At 46.2% G+C, this 18,187-nt stretch overlaps 1 protein-coding gene across 2 annotated transcripts in view; it reads left to right on the top strand.

Moving 5' to 3' along the window:
* The window catches only part of itga10 (integrin, alpha 10), a 103,083-nt gene that overhangs the window by 11,501 nt on the left and 73,395 nt on the right, over nucleotides 1-18,187 (top strand). For both annotated transcript variants that reach the window (XR_007958771.1, XM_052045594.1), the window contains exons 2-4: nucleotides 5,414-5,525; nucleotides 14,375-14,484; nucleotides 15,521-15,606. Coding sequence is in view for 1 of the 2 variants with exons in the window: in XM_052045594.1 (XP_051901554.1) it covers nucleotides 5,414-5,525; nucleotides 14,375-14,484; nucleotides 15,521-15,606 (308 nt within the window). In the remaining variant the exon portion in view is untranslated. The remainder of the gene's footprint in view (nucleotides 1-5,413; nucleotides 5,526-14,374; nucleotides 14,485-15,520; nucleotides 15,607-18,187) is intronic.

Here is an 18,187-nt window from a genome sequence, read left to right as displayed (position 1 = left end):
ATTAGAACAAGGAAAAAGTCCATTGTGCAAAGTGGTTATATTGTTGTTATACTGAGGTTGTGCAGGTTGGTTTGTGAACCAAATGGTTGAAGGGAAATAGCTGTTCCTGAACCTGGCGGTGTGGGACTTCAGGCTTCTGTACCTCCTGCCTGATGGGAGCTGCGAGAAGATGGTGGGGATCTTTGATGATAAATGTTGCCTTCTTGAGTCAGTGCATCATGTAGATACCACCGATGGTGAGGAGGGATGTGCCTGTGATGTATTAGGCTGAGTCCACTACTCTTTGCAGCTTCTTACATTCCTGTACAATCGAATTGCCACACCAGACCATGATGCAACCAGTCAGGATATTTTCAACAGTACCTCTGTAGAGGTTTGTTAGTGTTCGGTGACAACCTCCTTAAACCTTCTAAGAAAGGAAAGCCGCTGGCGCTACTTCCTTGTGATTACATCTATGTGCTGGGCCCAGGACAGGTCATTGTGACATGTTAACACCCAGGAATTTAAATCTGCTGACCCTCTCCACCGCCAATCTCCCAATGTAGATTGGCCCTCCTTCCCCCTCCTGAAGTCACGTGACATCTAGCCCTGACTTCGGCTAGTAAAATTCAGGTAGTAGATGGGCTTTCAGTCCTCCAGTCAATTTGGCCAGACACCTGCAGAATAATAGAGAATTTGTCAAATGTCACAATTTCTCAATTCTATTCAAAAGGGGCAAGGAATCAAGAAATGTCTCACTTAAGGGGAATTGGCCACATTCAGGCACAGTCGATCTCTGGCAATCAGAACCAGCTGGGAAAGAGTCATGCTAATAAAGTTAAGATAACTGAGTAGCACAGGCATTGCTGGCAGTGCTCATTCCCATTCTTTTAAAAGTTACTGCCGGAAAAAGCTTTTCATCTGTATGTTTGTTCCCTTCATTTTCCCTGTCTGTTTCTTACTGGGCTACAGATAAACAGGTACCATCCTTCATGAACTTATCCTTCTGGTGACTGTGAGACACCAGTTATTGCTTTAAGACACCCGACATCCACACATGCACACTGCAGCAGGGATTGTTAGAATTCCTGAAAGATGCTTCATTGTTTTATGTGCTCTTCCCAAAGGAGACCAAGTATTTCACAGCCAAAATCATTCTTCATATCAAATTGTGGAATAAACCATTTCTCCTCCTGCACACTGAGCCTTTCACACAATTTACACTCCCCCCTTCTCACTCCCACCCCACAGACTTTCTTTGCTTGGTAACATGCTCTGTTGTTAGTATGTCCAGGTGATGGGTCTCGGCCCGAAATGTCGACTATCCATTTCCTCCACGGAAGCTGCCTGACCAGTTGAGTTCCTCCAGCACTTTGTATTTTGCTCTCTGTTGTGAGTGTGAGAGGTTTTAACTTCTGTAGCCATGGCGGCCAGCCAGGGAGTGCCCTGCTTGGTGTGATGTTGAATTTGGGACACCAGAGCTGTCCCACATTTGATCCTTGATCCGTGGGGATCTCTTCTCATCAGACTTTGTGCCATGGTTAACCTATTTATCCCAGCAAATGCTACTGATTTGTTTGATTGTGTGCATGTAGATGTTAGGGCTTCGGACATGTGCTAGCTATTATGTCTGTTACTGCTGAGTATCCCAGCCTTCTATGTTATTGAGATTCTCTGGTGAGTGGGAGAGTTCCTGTTTTGATCCCTCTCCGGTGTATCAGCTCGTGTCAGCCAATTAGCAGGTCCTACAGTTGAAGTACACCAGCTCCCACTCCAGGCAGGGAATGTACAGAGACCAGGGATCAGCCACAGTGCCTGCACGGTCAGGGGTTAGGTGATGTCCCCGGAACCTTACCTAAGCGTGAGTTATTGTGTCAAAGTCCTGTGGAGAATGGTTAACACTGCCCAGTCCATCACTGGCAAGTCATTTCCTTCCATCCAGTCCACCTGCTTCAAGAAGGCCAATAGTATCGTCAAGGATGCCTGCCACACTGACATTCCCTTTTCTCTCTTCTACCTCCTGGGGGAAGATATAGCAGCTTGAAAGCCCAGACAACCAGACTTAAGAACAGCTTCTTCCCCACTGCTATCTGAGCCAGTCACCTATTTCAGATCTCCTTCCTGGTGATGCTGCCATCTTAATTCTACCTCCGTTATTAATTCTGTTATTGTCACTTTAGATTTCTGTTTGCACTACTTCAGATTGCACGACAATCTTTGCACCATTCTGTTGCGTTGCCCTCGTTGCTGTATTTATTATATTTATTATCACCACGTATACTATCCTGTGAGCTTCACTCCAGCAAGGAATGGGCAGGCATGGTAGTGTAGTGGTTAGCATAACGCTTTACAGCGCCAGTGACTTGGGTTCAATTCCAGCCGCTGTCTGTAAGGGGTTTGTACGTTCTCCCCGTGTCTGTGTGGGTTTCCTCCGGGTGCTCCGGTTTCCTCCCACATTCCAAAGACGTACGGGTTAGGAAGTTGCGGGTGTGCTATGTTGGTGCCGGAAGCGTGGCGACACTTGCGGGCTGCCCCCAGAACACTCTACGCAAAAGGATGCATTTCACTGTGTGTTTCGATGTACATGTGACTAATAAAGAGATCTCATCTAATTTCATTGCACCCTGGTGTACACGACAATAAACTACCCTGAATCTGAGAGGAAGGCTGGGAGAAAGAGAATGAAACAAAGCTGTGGATGCAGCGCACTTGCAGGAAACAGATTTGTTTTCACAATTACAATGAAAGTTCCAACTTCGTCATAGGTGTAGGTGGCTTTTCGTCCCTTCAGGGACCCGCTCTTTAAGTACAGTAACGGCCTGCTCTTTCAAGAGAGACTTCCTGAAGCCTTGCAACCCCCTCACAGTGTGGCTTGCCAGGTTATTGCTAACAGTAAACTTCCTCTGACAAACAACGGCTCCCATTTAAAAATCCTCTTGCAAGGAGCTGAGCGAAGGAAAGTGTAATTGGACTCTCCCAGTTGGTTATTTTCCCTAAGTGAGCTTAAAACTTTCCAACCTGTTGATCTTTCTGACTGGCTCAGAGACTGTAGTGGTTAGGACGACACAGTTTGTGAATTGGTTTTTAAAATATATATTGTGGAATGCAGCTGAGCATTCCTTCAAACCTCATCGTGCACAGTTGAATGATCCAGAGGTGATGAAAGGCACTAAATAGATCAGAGCTTTGGTGTCACTGAGGAGGAAAGCCTTGTTAAATTGGTGAAGTACATCCTGAAGATAAGCACAGCAGCGGAGATGGCGGAGAGGGGGTGAATGTTTGGGTTGGTGATTCAGTGCCAGTCAAAGGGCTGCATTGTCCTCAAGGGTTCTGAGCTTCTGGAGTGTTGCTGGAACTGCACTCACCCAGACAAACGGAGAGTATGCAATCACACTCCTGACTTATGCCATATAGATGGTGCAAAGGCTTTGGGGAGTCAAGAGGTGAGTCACTCGCCGCAAAATATTCAGCTCTGATCTGGTCTTGTAGCCACGGTATTTATGTGGCTAACCTGGTTATACCTCTGGTGACCACGGAATGTTGGTAGTGGGAGACTAGATGGGAATGTTGTTGAAGAGGTGGTTAGACTATCTTGTTGAAGATAGTCATTGCCTGGCCCAAGAATAGCATGTTACATGCTACTTATCAGCCCATACCTGAGTATTGCCCAGGTCTCGCTCCATGCTGACACAGGCTGCTTCATTATCAGAGCAGATCCAAATAAGTGAACGTGTCACAGTCATCAGAGGACATTCCCATTTCTGAAGGAGGGAAAGTCACTGGTTGCATCATGGACAATGCCTTGAGGAACTGCAGTGATGCTCTGAGCTGAGATGTTTGGCACCAAGTGCAATGAATGATTTCTTATATTGGTCAGATAACAATTTAATAAGTGCTTCCCTATTTCAAATTTGGGTCGGATTATGCAACAACATTCCTCAGAGAGGAAATCTCTCATAGTTCATTAAGCCAAAATGCGTTTGAGGTAACCTTATATCAAACCTGTTTACCTTGTGGTGAATGCAAATCCTAAAACTGCAGATGCTGGAAGCCTGAAGTAACAGAAAACTTCAGAATCACTCAGCAGATCAGGCAGCATAAATAATGAAAAAAGATGCAGGGTCTTTAGCTTGAAGTAGAGTTATAGAGCAATACAGCATGAATACAGGCCCTTGCCAGTCCATGCCACCCAGCTAGTCCCAATTTCCTGTGTTCAGCCCATATCCCTCCAAGCCCCTCCTCTCCATGTACCTATCTAAGTACTTTTTAAAATGATACTATTGTACCTACCTCAACCACTTCGTCTGGTAGCTCATTCCATATGTGAACTCTTCTTCTCTCTCCACAGTTGCTGCTTGACCTGCTGAGTGTTTCCAGGATTTTTTTTTACTTTTATTTCTGTTTGTTTTTTTCTTTTATATTTGGGAGTCTGTGGTGGGCAGTGCAGAGGGAGCTTTATTCTGCATCTAACCCATGCTGTTCCTGCCCTGGGACCATGTGATGAGACAGCTTAGAGGGTGCTTCTTCCTGTGTCCAATGTTGTTTCTGCTCTGGAAGTGTGTGATGGGATAGTGTAGAGGGAGCTATATTCTGTACCTAACCCATGCTGTCCCTGCCCTTTTACGTCCTTTTTCAAAAGAAGCTTATTCAGTGATTACAGCATCACATCATTACAATACTGCAATATTTCACTATTCACTCTATTTCCAGTCAATAACTTCAAATTACAACTCGGTCACCTCTATCCAGAGCACACTCGAGCCCCTGTGGTGCCCACCAGTCCCGGAAGGCCCCCCCTTGTTCCTGTGGAAACTGCGTGTTCCTTCTCCAGGGACACACGGGCGCGGATGTAACCCCGGAAGCAGGGCAGGGAATCAGCTCGGGCAGAACCCCCGACTACCCGCCACACCTGGACCCATGAATGAATGGCCACCTTGGCCAGGTCCAGGAACAAACCAACCAGGAGATTCCCCCCTGACTGACCCGCCTCCCCCTCCACCCCCATCACCACTGCACCAGATGCTGTCCCTGCCCTGGGACCGTGTGACAGGACAATACAGACGGTGTTTCACTTTGTAGCTAAAACTATGCTGTATCTAGCCTGGAATGGTTTGATAGGACAGTGTAAAGGCAACTTTACTCTGATTGTAACCTGTGCTACTCCAGTCACAGGAGTGCGTGATGGGACAGTGTAGGGTGTGCTTCACTATCTAATCCGTGCTGTCTTGTCCTGGGAACCTGTGACAGGATATTGTAGAGGGTGTAACACTCTGTACCTAACCCGTGTTGTCCCTGTCCTGGGAGTAGGTGGCAGGACAGTATGAAGGGAACTCTACTCTGTATCCAACTCGCCATGACCCTAGGAGTGTTAGATGGGACAGTGTAGAGTTGACGTCTTATTCTGTATCTAACCATCCCATATCTGCTTTGACAGGCTTCAGTGACTCATTCAATGTCAATGTCAAAGAAGCCAGAACCTTCAAAGGACCAAAGAAAGGTCAGTTTGGGTATAAAGTTCAGCAACAGGAAGCAGAGGGTCAGAAATGGTAAGTTTGCAAATCATTTAGTTTCAAATTTGCTTCAGTCAATCTTGAAATCCTTTAGGCACTTTTATTTTTATCTTTTTCACCGTGTACAGAGAATTACATGCAGGTAAGTTCTGTATCATGTCCCTGGCTATGCTGAATCAGATGGGAGAACAAACCAGTAGCTTAGGAAGCAAAAATTGCAGGCAGGGTTCCTACTTTTTCATTATCCAGTGACCCTTCTACTTGTGTGTGGATTTGGACAAATACACTCCTTCAGTAATCAGTTAGCTTCTTGGCATCTGGCCTTAAGCACTAAGAGCACCAATTTGGACAAGGTACCAGAGAGAAGGCGATGTCTATTGAAAAGCCCAAAGAACCATAGAATCATAGAACACTATAGCACAGAAAACAGGCCATTCAGCCCTTCTAGTCTGTGCCGAAACTTTATTCTGTTAGTGCCATTAACCTGCACCCAGTCCATAACCCTCCAGACCTCTCCTGTCTGTGTATCTATCCCATTTATTCTTAAAACTTAAGAGTGAGCCCGCATTCACCATGTCAGATGGCAGCTCGTTCCACACCCCGACCACTCTGAGTGAAGAAGTTCTCCCTAAACCTTTCCCCTTTCACCCTAAAGCCATGTCCTCTCGTACTTGTCTCTCCTAATCTAGGTGGAAAGAGCCTACTGGCATTTACTCTGTCTATACCCCCCATAATTTTGTAAACCTCTATCAAATCTCCCCTCATTCTTCTATGCTCCAAGGAATAAAGTCCTATCTATGCTCCAAGGAATAAAGTCCTATCTACGTTTCAAGGAATAAAGTCTTCAGGAAACAAGGAGGAAATGTCTGCAGATGAAACTGACCTGCAGATGTCACCCTGTGTACGAAGTGAGGGACATGGCTGCCAAACATTTAGCCCCACAGGAAACCTTAAAATGCTCACCCTGAATAAGGCTCCGTCTGAAAGCCTGGGAAGCAGCTGCTTCCTTTATTGAACCTGCTTTACATGAGTTACAGATCATTTCCAACCGCCCTCACCTGCCTTGGCCTTAGTAACAGAGATTCATCAGATTTTGCAAAGTACCTGTGGGGATGAGCATTTGATACTCAGATTCAGATAAACCAAGTTGCTGAATTTAATAAAGGTAGAAAATCTGACTGGAATTATTCAGATTGCTGTTTAGAATCTCAATTTAAAAACCTTTCTCCCCATCACCCTCTCCTCCACTTCACTTGCAAGGCATAACACTTGCTGGAGCACAGATCTTGGAGATCCTCTTACTGGGTGAACGTAGCACTGGGAAGGACATTTTGATTGGTATGGTTGTTCACACAGAGGTAATGCATGTGCCAACTGGGTCAACAAACAATCTGCTGGAGGAACTCAATGGGTCGAGCAGCATCTGTAGGGAGTCAGAGGCATTGTTGACATTTCGGGTCAAGACCCTGCATCAGAACTGAGAGAGTGGAGAGGGGAGATAGCCGGAATAAAGAGGAGAGGGCGAGTGGTGAGACAGGAGCCAGAGGTGTTAATCCTCCCTGGCTCGATCTGCCCTTATTGTCTGCCTGCACTGCATTTTCTCTGTAACTGTAACACTGTATTCTGCATTCTGTAAGTGCTTCCCCTTGTCCTACTTCAATGCACTGTTTTAATGAAATGATCTGTATGGACAGCTTGCAAAACAAGGTTTTTCACTGTAGCTCAGACATCTGACAATAATAAACCAATTTGCCAATTTACCTTCATCCCTCCTCGATCTACCAATCACCTCTGGCTGATGTCTCACTCCTCCCCTCTCCTCTTTATAATGACCACCTCTTCTCTCCACTCTCAGTCCTGATGCAGGGTTTTGACCAGAACCGTCGACAGTTCCCTCCCCTCCACCCCCCCGCAGACGCTGCTCGACCCGCCGAGTTCCTCCAGCAGATTGTTTGTTGCTCCAGATTCCAGCATCTGCAGTCTCTTGCGTCTCCCAACTGGGCATCCAGGTAGGAGCAGGAGTGCTGAGTGATTTGGAGGAAGGAGAGAAGCAGGCAGTCTGAAATGTGGAGGGGGGGGCAGTGAGGGAAAGAGGAGAGGATGACGTTATACCTCTTAAATAGCTCTTAACAGGAAGGACTTGTTTATTTGGCAGTTTTCCTTCCATTTTAGGCGAAGGAGCAAATCATTTTGTGACAGAAAATTTAATAGATGTTAAGATTCCCCCCCCCCCACCCGCCCCCCCACTCCATGTCCAAGCCACACATCAGCAGGAATGGAAATCATGAAAGCACTTGATCGTTCGTTGTGTCTCCCTTCACAAACTCAGACATACTTCTTCCATTAACCAGTTATGTTCGTTAATTGGAATCAGGTTCCTGAATTTGATTCCTGGCCTTTGGTGAAGAACTGGATGAAACGCCAGCCCAGGCAAGCTCAGGATTCATTTGAAACTCAGCCAACAGAACTGTCAAGAAATTGTAGGCAATTTTCATTTTGGCTATCGTAACTCGATAGTCTGTCCATCGAGTCCTTGCCGTGATTGAATGCAATAAAAAAACATTCCTCTACTTAATATTTTGAACATATTTACGGATTACCTCATCTTCTGGAAGCCGCTGGGTTTCCCCATCCATTCTTGGTGCCTGGCTTGACCGGCCACGCTTCTTTTCTGTCAGTGGGTATTGCATCCATCCCTTACCGTGTGCCACATTGTCAGTGGGTATGTTGGAGCTGGAGTTCCGTCATCTCAGTGCTGCCGGGACTGAGTGTAGCATCCCACTGGGAGCACCTTGCCTCTCTCTGTGTTGGCCCAATGGAGTAGGTTACAAATAAGACTAGAATAGGAATAAGGGGATCCGCTCACAGGTGAGGGTGGCTGGTGACACTGCAATCTTTACTCAGGCAAATTAGACTTGATTTCTTCCCGATTTTGTGCATGTGTGTGTGTTGTGCATGTTCGCGCTATCCGTGTGTGTGCACTATCCGTGTGTGTGCGCTATCCCTGTGTGTGCTATCCCTGTGTGTGTGCGCTATCCTTGTGTGTGTTGTGCATGTGTGCGCTATCCGTGTGTGTGTTGTGCATGTGTGCGCTATCCATGTGTGTGTGTTGTGCGTGTGTGCGCTATCCGTGTGTGCGCTATCCGTGTGTGTGCTATCCGTGTGTGTGCGCTATCCTTGTGTGTGCGCGCTATCCGTGTGCGCGCTGTCCGTGTGCGCGCTGTCCTTGTGTGTGCGCATCTCTCTGTGTGTACGTATCTGTGTGTGTGTGTGTTGTGCGTGTGCGCTATCCATGTGTGCGCGCTATCCGTGTGTGTGCGCATCTCTGTGTGTACGTATCTGTGTGTGTGCGCGTGCGCTATCCGTGCGCGTGCGCTATCCTTGTGTGCGCGCTATCCGTGTGCGCGCTGTCCTTGTGTGTGCGCATCTCTCTGTGTGTACGTATCTGTGTGTGTGTTGTGCGTGTGTGCGCTATCCATGTGTGCGCGCTATCCACGTGTGTGCGCATCTCTGTGTGTATGTATCTGTGTGTGTGTGCACGTGCGCTATCTGTGTGTATGCGCTATCCTTGTGTGTGCGCTATCCATGTGTGTGCGCATCTCTCTGTGTGTACGTATCTGTGTGTGTGTGTGCTATCCATGTGTGTGCGCATCTTTCTGTGTGTACGTATCTGTGTGTGTGTGTGTGTGTGTGTGTGTGTGTGCACTATCCATGTGTGTGTGCACTATCCATGTGTGTGTGCATCTCTCTGTGTGTACGTATCTGTGTGTGTGTGTGTGCGCATCTCTGTGTGTACGTATCTGTGTGTGTGTGTGTGTGAGTGAGAATGTCTCTGTGTTTGTCTGTGTGTGTGCATGTGTGTACAATAGGTAATGCCGAATTGGCCTTGCTTTTCGCCCGCTGTCAAAGTTGGCCTGTGAAGTGAGATAATAGGAACAGTAGCTCCCATGGGGCCCGACTCTCGCAAATGATATCACTTTCAGGACTGAGAGAGAAAGGGGCAAAATATTTTTAACTCCAAAAATGAGTCACTCCTAATGTATGATTCTACTAAAAAACAGGAAGGGTTGAATATGATTTGCAGGCTTCAGATTTTCTTTTGTCTCCTTAGTTGGAGAATACGAGTGTTTCTCTGTTTGTTCGGTGCCAGTGTGTCATCTGTTTCTCTCATTACTTGGCTGATCTGAAGCTATTCAGAAGTTGAAAGCATTGGACACAGTAGCTGTGACTTGGCTGGGCTTTAGCAGTCTCACAGCAGTACTATCTGTTGATATAATCTACGCCGCTGATATAATACCTCTTGAATCGAGTCCCAGACCCTTCAGATGAAATACGTACTCTGACTCATGGAAGCCCTTGTCCCAAACCCCCTCAGCCTCCCGTCTGCCTTCCATTAAGTGTGAGCTCATTTGTGGCAGTCTCAACTGCTGGATAAGTCACTGCCAGAACCATGTGGCAGTTCACACAGTTCGAGGACCTTTAGGCTAAAGGAGACAACCTCTTTACAGCTCACATACAGGCCATTCAGCCCATCTTTGTGCTCCATGTGCACTTTTCATACCCCTCTTCAGCATATGTTTTTTCCCTCATGTATATCCACCTTCCCTCTACATTAGTTGGCTCAGTCACTCACTGAGTCAGCAAGTCTGGAATTATTGGGCGCCTGAATTTGATTGGTATGTTATAGTCATAGTTGAGTACGCACAGGTGCAATGAAAAACTTACTTGCAGCAGCATCACAGGCACAGAGCATCAGATAAGCAGCATTCACAATTATTGTATTTTTTTGGTATTGGTATTCGTTTACTATTGTCACTTGTACTGAGGTACAGTGAAAAGCTTGTCTTACAAACCGATCGTACAGGTCAATTCATTACACAGTACAGTTACATTGAGTTAGTACAGAGTGCATTGATGTAGTACAGGTAAAAACAATAACAGTACAGAATAAAGTGTCACAGCTACAGAGAAAGTGCAGTGCAATAAGGTGCAAGGTCACAACAAGGTAGATCGTGAGGTCAGAGCCCATCTCATCGTATAAGGGAACCGTTCAATAGTCTTATCACAGTGGGGTAGAAGCTGTCCTTAAGCCTGGTGGTACGTGCCCTCAGGCTCCTGTATCTTCTACCCGATGGAAGAGGAGAGAAGAGAGAATGACCCAGGTGGGTGGGGTCTTTGATTATGCTGGCTGCTTCACCAAGGCAACGAGAGGTAAAGACAGATTCCAAGGAGGGTAGGCTGGTGTCACATGTACCAAGATACAGTGAAAACTTCTGTTTGCATGGCATTCAAACAGGTCATGCCGTATATAATTACATCGAGGTAGCAAAAAGAAAAACAGAACGCAGAATGTAGTGTTGCAGTTACAGAAAAAGTGCAGTGCAGGCAGACAAATAAATTGCAAGGACCACAACGAGGTAGATTGGAAGATCAAGAGTTCGAGAGTTCATCTTTTAGCGTATGAGAGGTCTGTTCGAGAGTCTGATAACAGAGGGGATAGAAGATGTCCTTGAGCTTGGTGGTACATGCTCTCAAGCTTTTGTATCTTCTGCCCAACGGGGAGAGGGGAGAATGACTGGGGTGGGAGGGGTCCATTATTACATTGGCTGCTTGCCCTAGGCAGCGGGAAGTGTAAACAGATTCAGTAGAGGCTCCATTGACTCCGTCTACACTTCCTGCTGCCTCGGGAGAGCAGCCAACGTAATCAAGGACCTATTTGCAAAAGTGCTTTTTGCAACAGGAAGTAGCTGGTTGAATATTGTAGTGGCTCTCTTTGACCATTGTGTTTGCATTCCCCCTTGGGAAACATCAGTTGCCGTTCACATGGCTCAGCTTATAGGCAAATGCTTCTCAGTTTCATGGGGTAACTAGCAGAACTGAAAAGTTCTGGGAGGCCAGAGATTGGTCAGGCATCAGTGGTCTATAGAGTTACACAGCATGTAAACAGGCCCTTTGGCCCATCTCCTCCATGCCGACCTAGGTGCATATCCACACTAATCCCATTTGCCTGTGTCCGGCCCATATCCCTCTAAACCTTTCCTATCCATGTACCTGTCAAAATGTCTTTTAAATGTTGTAATTGTACCTGCCTCTGCCACCTCCTCTGGCAGAGGCAGGTACAATTACAATGACATCTATCTACCCACAACATTCCATCTACCCACTGTGGAAAAATTGCCCCTCAGATCCCCTTTAAATCTTTTCCCCCCTCACCTTAAACCCAGGCTCTCTAGTTTTAGATTCCCCTACCCTAGAAAAAAGACTATCGATCCTATCTGTCCCCTTCATAATTTTATATACCCCTCAGCCTACTTCACCCCCAGCCTATCCAGTCTCTCCTTATACCTCAAGCCCTCCAGTCCCAGCAACGTCCTTGTGAGTCTCTCCTGCACCCTCTCCAGCTTAATCACAAGCTCCCTATAGTATGGTGACCAGAACTGCACACAATACACCAAGTGTCATAACCAATGATTTGTACAGCATCCCAACTCCTATACCCAATGCAGATATCCCCACATGTCTCTCCACTGGTTGTTGCTGTCAGGAGGGATGTTTGGCAGCACAGTAGTTCAGGTAGTATAACGGGGGCCTCACTGCCCCAGTGGTCTGGCTTTAATCCTGACCTCTGGCGCTGTCTGTGTGGAGTTTGCCCGTTCTCCCTGTGACCATGTGGGTTTCCTCCAGGTGCTCTGGTTTCCTCCCACATCCCAAAGACACGCGGGTTGGTAGATGAATTGGTCACTGTAACTTGTACCTAGTGTGTGTGTGAGTGGTAGAAGCTGGGGGTGGCTAACGGGGTGTAACTTGTACCTAGTGTGTGTGTGTGTGTTAGAAGCTGGGGGAGGCTAACGGGAATATGGGGAAAATTTTAAAAAAAAAGATAAGATTTGTGTAGGGGGTGCTTGACGTTAGGCCGAAGGGTCAGTTTCCATGTTGTATAACAATGACTCTGTGACCTGTGAGGATATTGGTAGCTGAAGAAAGTCCAAGGTTGGTTTACTGGTTTATTATTGTCACTCGTACCAAGATACGGTGGAAAAACGTTCGTTTGCATGCCTTCCAGGCAGATCATGCCCTACCTAAGCACGTCGAGGGACCAGAATGCAGAACATAGTGTAGCAGCTACAGAGAAAGTGCAGTGCAGGTAGACAAATAAGGTGCAAGGGCCACGACGAGGTAGATTGGGAGATCAAGAGTTCGTCTTTAGCGTGTGAGAGGTCTGTTCAAACGTCTGATCACAGCGAGACAGAAGCTCTCCTTGTCTCCTGGTTTCAAGCTTTTCCGTCAACGTTTCTATCAAAGCCCACAGTACATCTGGAGCATTGGGACTAGGCAAATTTTAACTCCACCCCTGTGCTCAGGTAATCACCTGGGGAGGTATCAGAGCCAAGGAAAGATAAAAAAACCTTCTTGTCACACCATTCTACCACTGCTTCCTTCCATCTCTGGCACTTACTCATTGAAACAAGGTGCTCAAGGAGCTTGACAAGATGGAGAGGTTAGAGAAACAAAGGATTGCAGATGCTGGAATCTAGATGAAAAAACAACAAGATGCTGGCGCAGCATCTTTGGAGAAAAGCAGGCGGTCAACGTTTTGGGTCAGGACCTTTCTTCAGGATTGAAGATGGGAAAAGGGAAGCCCAATATATATGGGGGAGAAACAGCAGTGATAGGTGGACAAAAGAAGGAAGGGCAGGGTGGGCACAAGGTGGTGATAGGTAGATGCAGGTAAGAGATAGTGATAGGGAGGTGTGGGGGAGGAGGGGAGAGCAGATCCACCAGGGGATGGGTCAAAAATATGGAGGCAGGTGCCATGGTGGGAGGGGAGGAGAGGGAAAAGCAGAGAAAGAAAATGGTGAGAAAAAAGAGAGAGAGAGGCTGGGAAGGGGAAGAAAAGAAGGAACAGAGTGGTGGAAGCGGGGGGTTAGTTTAATTAAAGTGGGGGCATTCGATGATCATGCTGTTGGGCTGTCAGGTCCCAAGATGGAAAATGAGGTGTTGTTCCTCCAGTTGCGCTTGGACTTCAGTAACTGATATGTCAGTTGTCAGCCTCCCCCACTGCCGGGAGAAGTCCAAATACAAACTGGAGGAACAGCACCTCATTTTCCGTCTTGGGACCTTACAGCCTAATGGCAGGAACATTGAATTCTCCCACTTTACGTAAGCTAAACCACCCCTCCCACCTCCCCGAACCTTGCCTCTTCTTTTCTTCCCGTTCCCAGCCTGCATCTCTTTTTTCTCCTCGCCATTTTCTTTGTCTCTGCTTTTCTCCTCCCCTCCGCCCCCAATGCCGCCTGCCTCCATACCTTTGACCCATCCCCTGGTGTATCTGCTCTCCCCACACCTGCCTATCACTATCTCTTACCTGCATCTACCTACCACTACCTTGTGCCCACCCTGTCCTTCCCTCTTTTCTCCACCTATCACTGCTCTGTTTCTCCACCTTATATATTGGGCTTCCCCTTTTCCCATCTTCACTCCTGAAGAAGGGTCCTGACCTGAAGCATTGACCGTCTGCCTTTCTCCAAAGGTGGAGAGGTTGTTTTCTCAGATTGGAAGATCAAGAACTGTGGGGCACAGTCTCAAAGCAATGCTTGAGTCAAGGTGAGGAATTTCTTTGCTCGAGGGGCAGTAGATCTTTGGACTTCTCTATCCCAAAGGGCTATAAATAGATTCAAACCTGAGACTGATTCCTAGGGGAGCCCAAGAACATCAGGATCAGTGGAGGAAGATGATAAGCATGATCTTTTTGAATGTGGGGGGAGCATGTTCAAAGGATGTATGATGTACCGCTGTTACTTATACTTCCAGGAGGTCGCGTGCTCTGTGAAGGCACTTTGTCTGTCAACTGTGGTAACACTGCCATGTGTCATTTTTTTATTCAGGTTGCTGGTCAGTGCCCCCTGGGATGGCAATGCGAAGAACAAGAAAGGTGACATTTATCGATGCAATGTGTCCAATAGAAAGAGCACAAACTGCTTGAAATTAAACTCAGGTAAAATGGCACTAACATTTCTGGTTCAGAGCCCTGCAATGTTTTGCTGATGGATTTGAATGGTAGAGTAATACAGGGGCCCTGCCCTGTGATGGGACAGTGCAGAGGCAACTTTTCTAACCCATACTGTCCCGGTCCTCTGTCAAGCTTTACTCTGTATCAAACCTGCACTGCCCCAGCCCTGACAGTGTATGACAGGACTTTATACAGGGAACTTTACTCTGTGTCTAATTCATGCTTTCCCCAGCCCTGGGAGTATGTCATGGCATAGTGCTGAGGGATATTTGCTCAGTATCTAACCCACGCTGTCCTTGCCCTGGGAGTATGTGTCGTAGGGCAATCCTGAGGGATATTTACTCAGTATCTAACCTGTGTTGTCCTTGCCTTGGGAGTGTGTATTGACAGGACAGTGTAGTGGGATATTTACTCAGTATGTAACCTGTGCTGTCCTTGCCCTGAGAGTATATGTGACAGGACAGTATAGAGGGATATTTACTCAGTATCTAACCCCTGCTGTCTGTGCCTTGGGAGTGTGTGTGTCAGGACAATGTAGAGGGATATTTAGTCAGTATCTAACCCATGCTGACCCTGCCCTGGGAATGCACCATAAGACAGTGTAGAGGGAGTTTTACTCTGTATCTAACCCACGTTATCATCCTTAGGAATGTGTTGGGGGACAATATAGAATGATATTTATTTGATATTTAGCCAGGCTGTCCCAACCTGGGAGTGTGTGACAGGACAGTGCAGAGGAAGCTTTGCTCTGTATCTAACCTGTGTTGTCCCTACCCTGAAAGTGCGTGACAGGGGACTTTTACTCTGTATCCAACTCAAAGTATGAGAAATAATTTCCAAGCAAAGATATCCTCTGCTACGTTGAGCAGATGATGTTGCATAAGGCAAAAAATGCAGAAGGTGATAATTAGCACTGTGGTGCAATTTTCTAGTGACGTGAGAGAGATGTATACATATATATAGAACAGCAATTATCATTCTGCACTTTGTGATGCATCCAGTTTAATTCTGTTTGTTGCAGGGGAGGCAGCTCTGAAAAACATCTCTGACAAAATGAAGGACATACACTTCGGCATGACATTGACGCGCAACTCACAGGGCTTCATGGTATGATCTTCCAAGATCCAAGAATGCACATTGTTAGGGCTAACGTTCTTTAATCTATTGGTTTTGTTTTTCAGTTATTATCATTCTTTTGCAAATTCAGGTTATCAAATCAAAACTTTAGGCAGCTGCTTCGACTTTTATTTTCTGTGATAAGTTGTTAGTGGCAATAATAGTACCTGCATATTGTCCCATTGTCCCCGTTCTTGATATTCGGGAGTATTTTCCCTTGAAAGAGCGCAGTCATATTAATATTGGTTTATTATTGTCGCTTGTACCGAGGTACAGTGAAAAACTTGTCTTGCATACTGATTGTACAGGTCAATTCATTACATGGTGCAGTTAATGTCACTGTTCTCACTGCCTTGGTAAAGCAGCCAACATAATCAAAGACCCCACCCACCTCAGACATTCTCGCTTCTCCCCCCTCCCATCGGGCAGAAGATACAAAAACCTGAGGGCACCTACCACCAGGCTCAAGGACAGCTTCTATACCACTGTTATAAAACTATTGAACAGTCCCTTAGTACTCTTGGACCTCACAATCTACATCATTGTGGCCTTGCACCTTATTGTCTGCCTGCACTGCACTTTCTCTGTAACTGTAACATTTTATTCTGCATTCTGTTATTTTCCCTTGTACTACCTCGATGCACTGATGTAATGAAATGATCTGTATGGATGGCATGCAAAACAACGTTTCTCATTGTACCTCGGTACATGTGACAATAATAAATCAATTTACCTATTTGACCAGAAAAATTAACTCTATTTTTCTGTGCACAGATGTCGTGTGACCTGATGATAAGGAGCTTCTAGCAGTTTCTGTTTTTATTTCAAATTTCCAACATCTGCATCTTTCTTTGATTTTCATTCACATTTCTAAAAATAGTCCACAAACACATATGCATCATTAGTAGCCCACACACAATATCTACATCTTAAAGGCCCCATTCCTAAAGCAAATGCACGTCGACATTGTAAAATATATTGCCAATGTGCAGTTTTATTGGTATGAACAAAAGTGACTGAATTTGGGAGTGTTTCTCCAGTTGTTGTTGGTTAAAGCTGAGAAATTTTTCTTCAGGTGCTGGCCAGATCAATGGGAAGTCAAACCAGGGTAGGGCCCTGGGGAATGTTGTGGAACAGAGTACAAGTATATAGTTTCCTGAAAGTGGACAGGGTGGTGAAGAAGGCATTTGGCACGCTGGCCTTCAACAGTCAGGGTATTGAATATAGGAGTTGGGACGTTATTGTTGCAGTTGTACAAGATATTGGTGAGGCTGCACAGTTTTGTGTATAATCTTGGTTACCCTGTTATAGGAAAGACGTCATTAAGCTGGAAAGAGCGCATAGAAGATTTACGAGAATGTTGCCAGGACTCGAGGGCCTGAGTCATAGGAAAGAGTTGGGCAGGGTAGGACTTTAATCCTGGGAGCATAGGAGACTGAGGGGTGACCTTACAGCACATGAGGGGCATAGATAAGGTGAATGCACACAGACTTTTTCCCAGGGAAATCAGAAACTAGAGAACATAGATTTAAGGTAAGAGGGGAGAGATTTATAAGTGACCCGAGGGGCAACTTCACACAGAGGGTGGTGGGTGTATGCAACCAGCTGCCAGAGGAATGAGTTGAGGCAGGTACAATACCAAAATTTAGAAGACATTTGGACAGGTACATTTGAGGGATCTGGGCCAAACATGGGCAAATGGGACTAGCTTAGATGAGCCTCTTGGTCAGCATGATGAGTTGGGCTGAAGGGCCTGTTCCTGTCCTGTATTACTCGATGACTCTAAGTAAGATTGCCTCTTACTTCATGGAATAAAAATGGAAAATGCTGGAAGTGTTCAAAGGACTGAGCAGCGTCTGCAGAGAAAGGGAAGGGTGTTGGTGTTTCAGGTTGATGATCTTCTATTGGTGGACATTAGATCTGTAGAAGCTCACTCCATACTGCAGTACTCAGGTGCTGTTAGCACCTTTCTTATAGAGTATTGGAGCCATATAGAGGGACTGAGTTATGGAGAGAGGTTGAGCAGGTTGGGACTTTATTCATTGGAGAGTAGCAGAATGAGGGGTGATCTTATAGAGGTGTATAAAATCAAGAGGGGCGTAGGGGCACAGTCTTTTTCCCATGGTTGGGGAATCAAGACCAGAGGGCACAGGTTTAAGGTGAGAGATTTAATAGGAACCTGAGGGACAACGTTTTCATCCAGTGGGTGGTCTGAAAATGGAATGAGCTGCCAGAGGAACTGGTTCAGGCAGGTACATTAACAATGTTTGTAAGATACTTGGACAGGTACATGGATAGGAAAGGTTTAGAGAGATAAGGTCCAAATGTGGGCAAATGGGATTAGCTTAGATGGGAACCTTGGTTGGCATGGACCAGTTGGGCTGAAGGGTCTGTTTCTGTTCTGTATGATTCTATGACTCTATAGCATGGATCTACTCTGACTGCCAAACACTCACTTACATCAGCCTACACTCATCCCCATTTTTAAATTTTCCCCACATTCCCAGCGGCTCCCCCAGATTTTACCACTCACCTACACATGAGGGGCAATCTTCAGTGGCCAAGTAGCCTA

This window comes from Pristis pectinata, chromosome 40, assembly GCF_009764475.1.
Source record: "Pristis pectinata isolate sPriPec2 chromosome 40, sPriPec2.1.pri, whole genome shotgun sequence".
Lineage (NCBI taxonomy): Eukaryota > Metazoa > Chordata > Chondrichthyes > Rhinopristiformes > Pristidae > Pristis > Pristis pectinata.
Note: the sequence above shows the minus strand (reverse complement) of the source record. Positions and strands in the feature narration are given on the sequence as shown.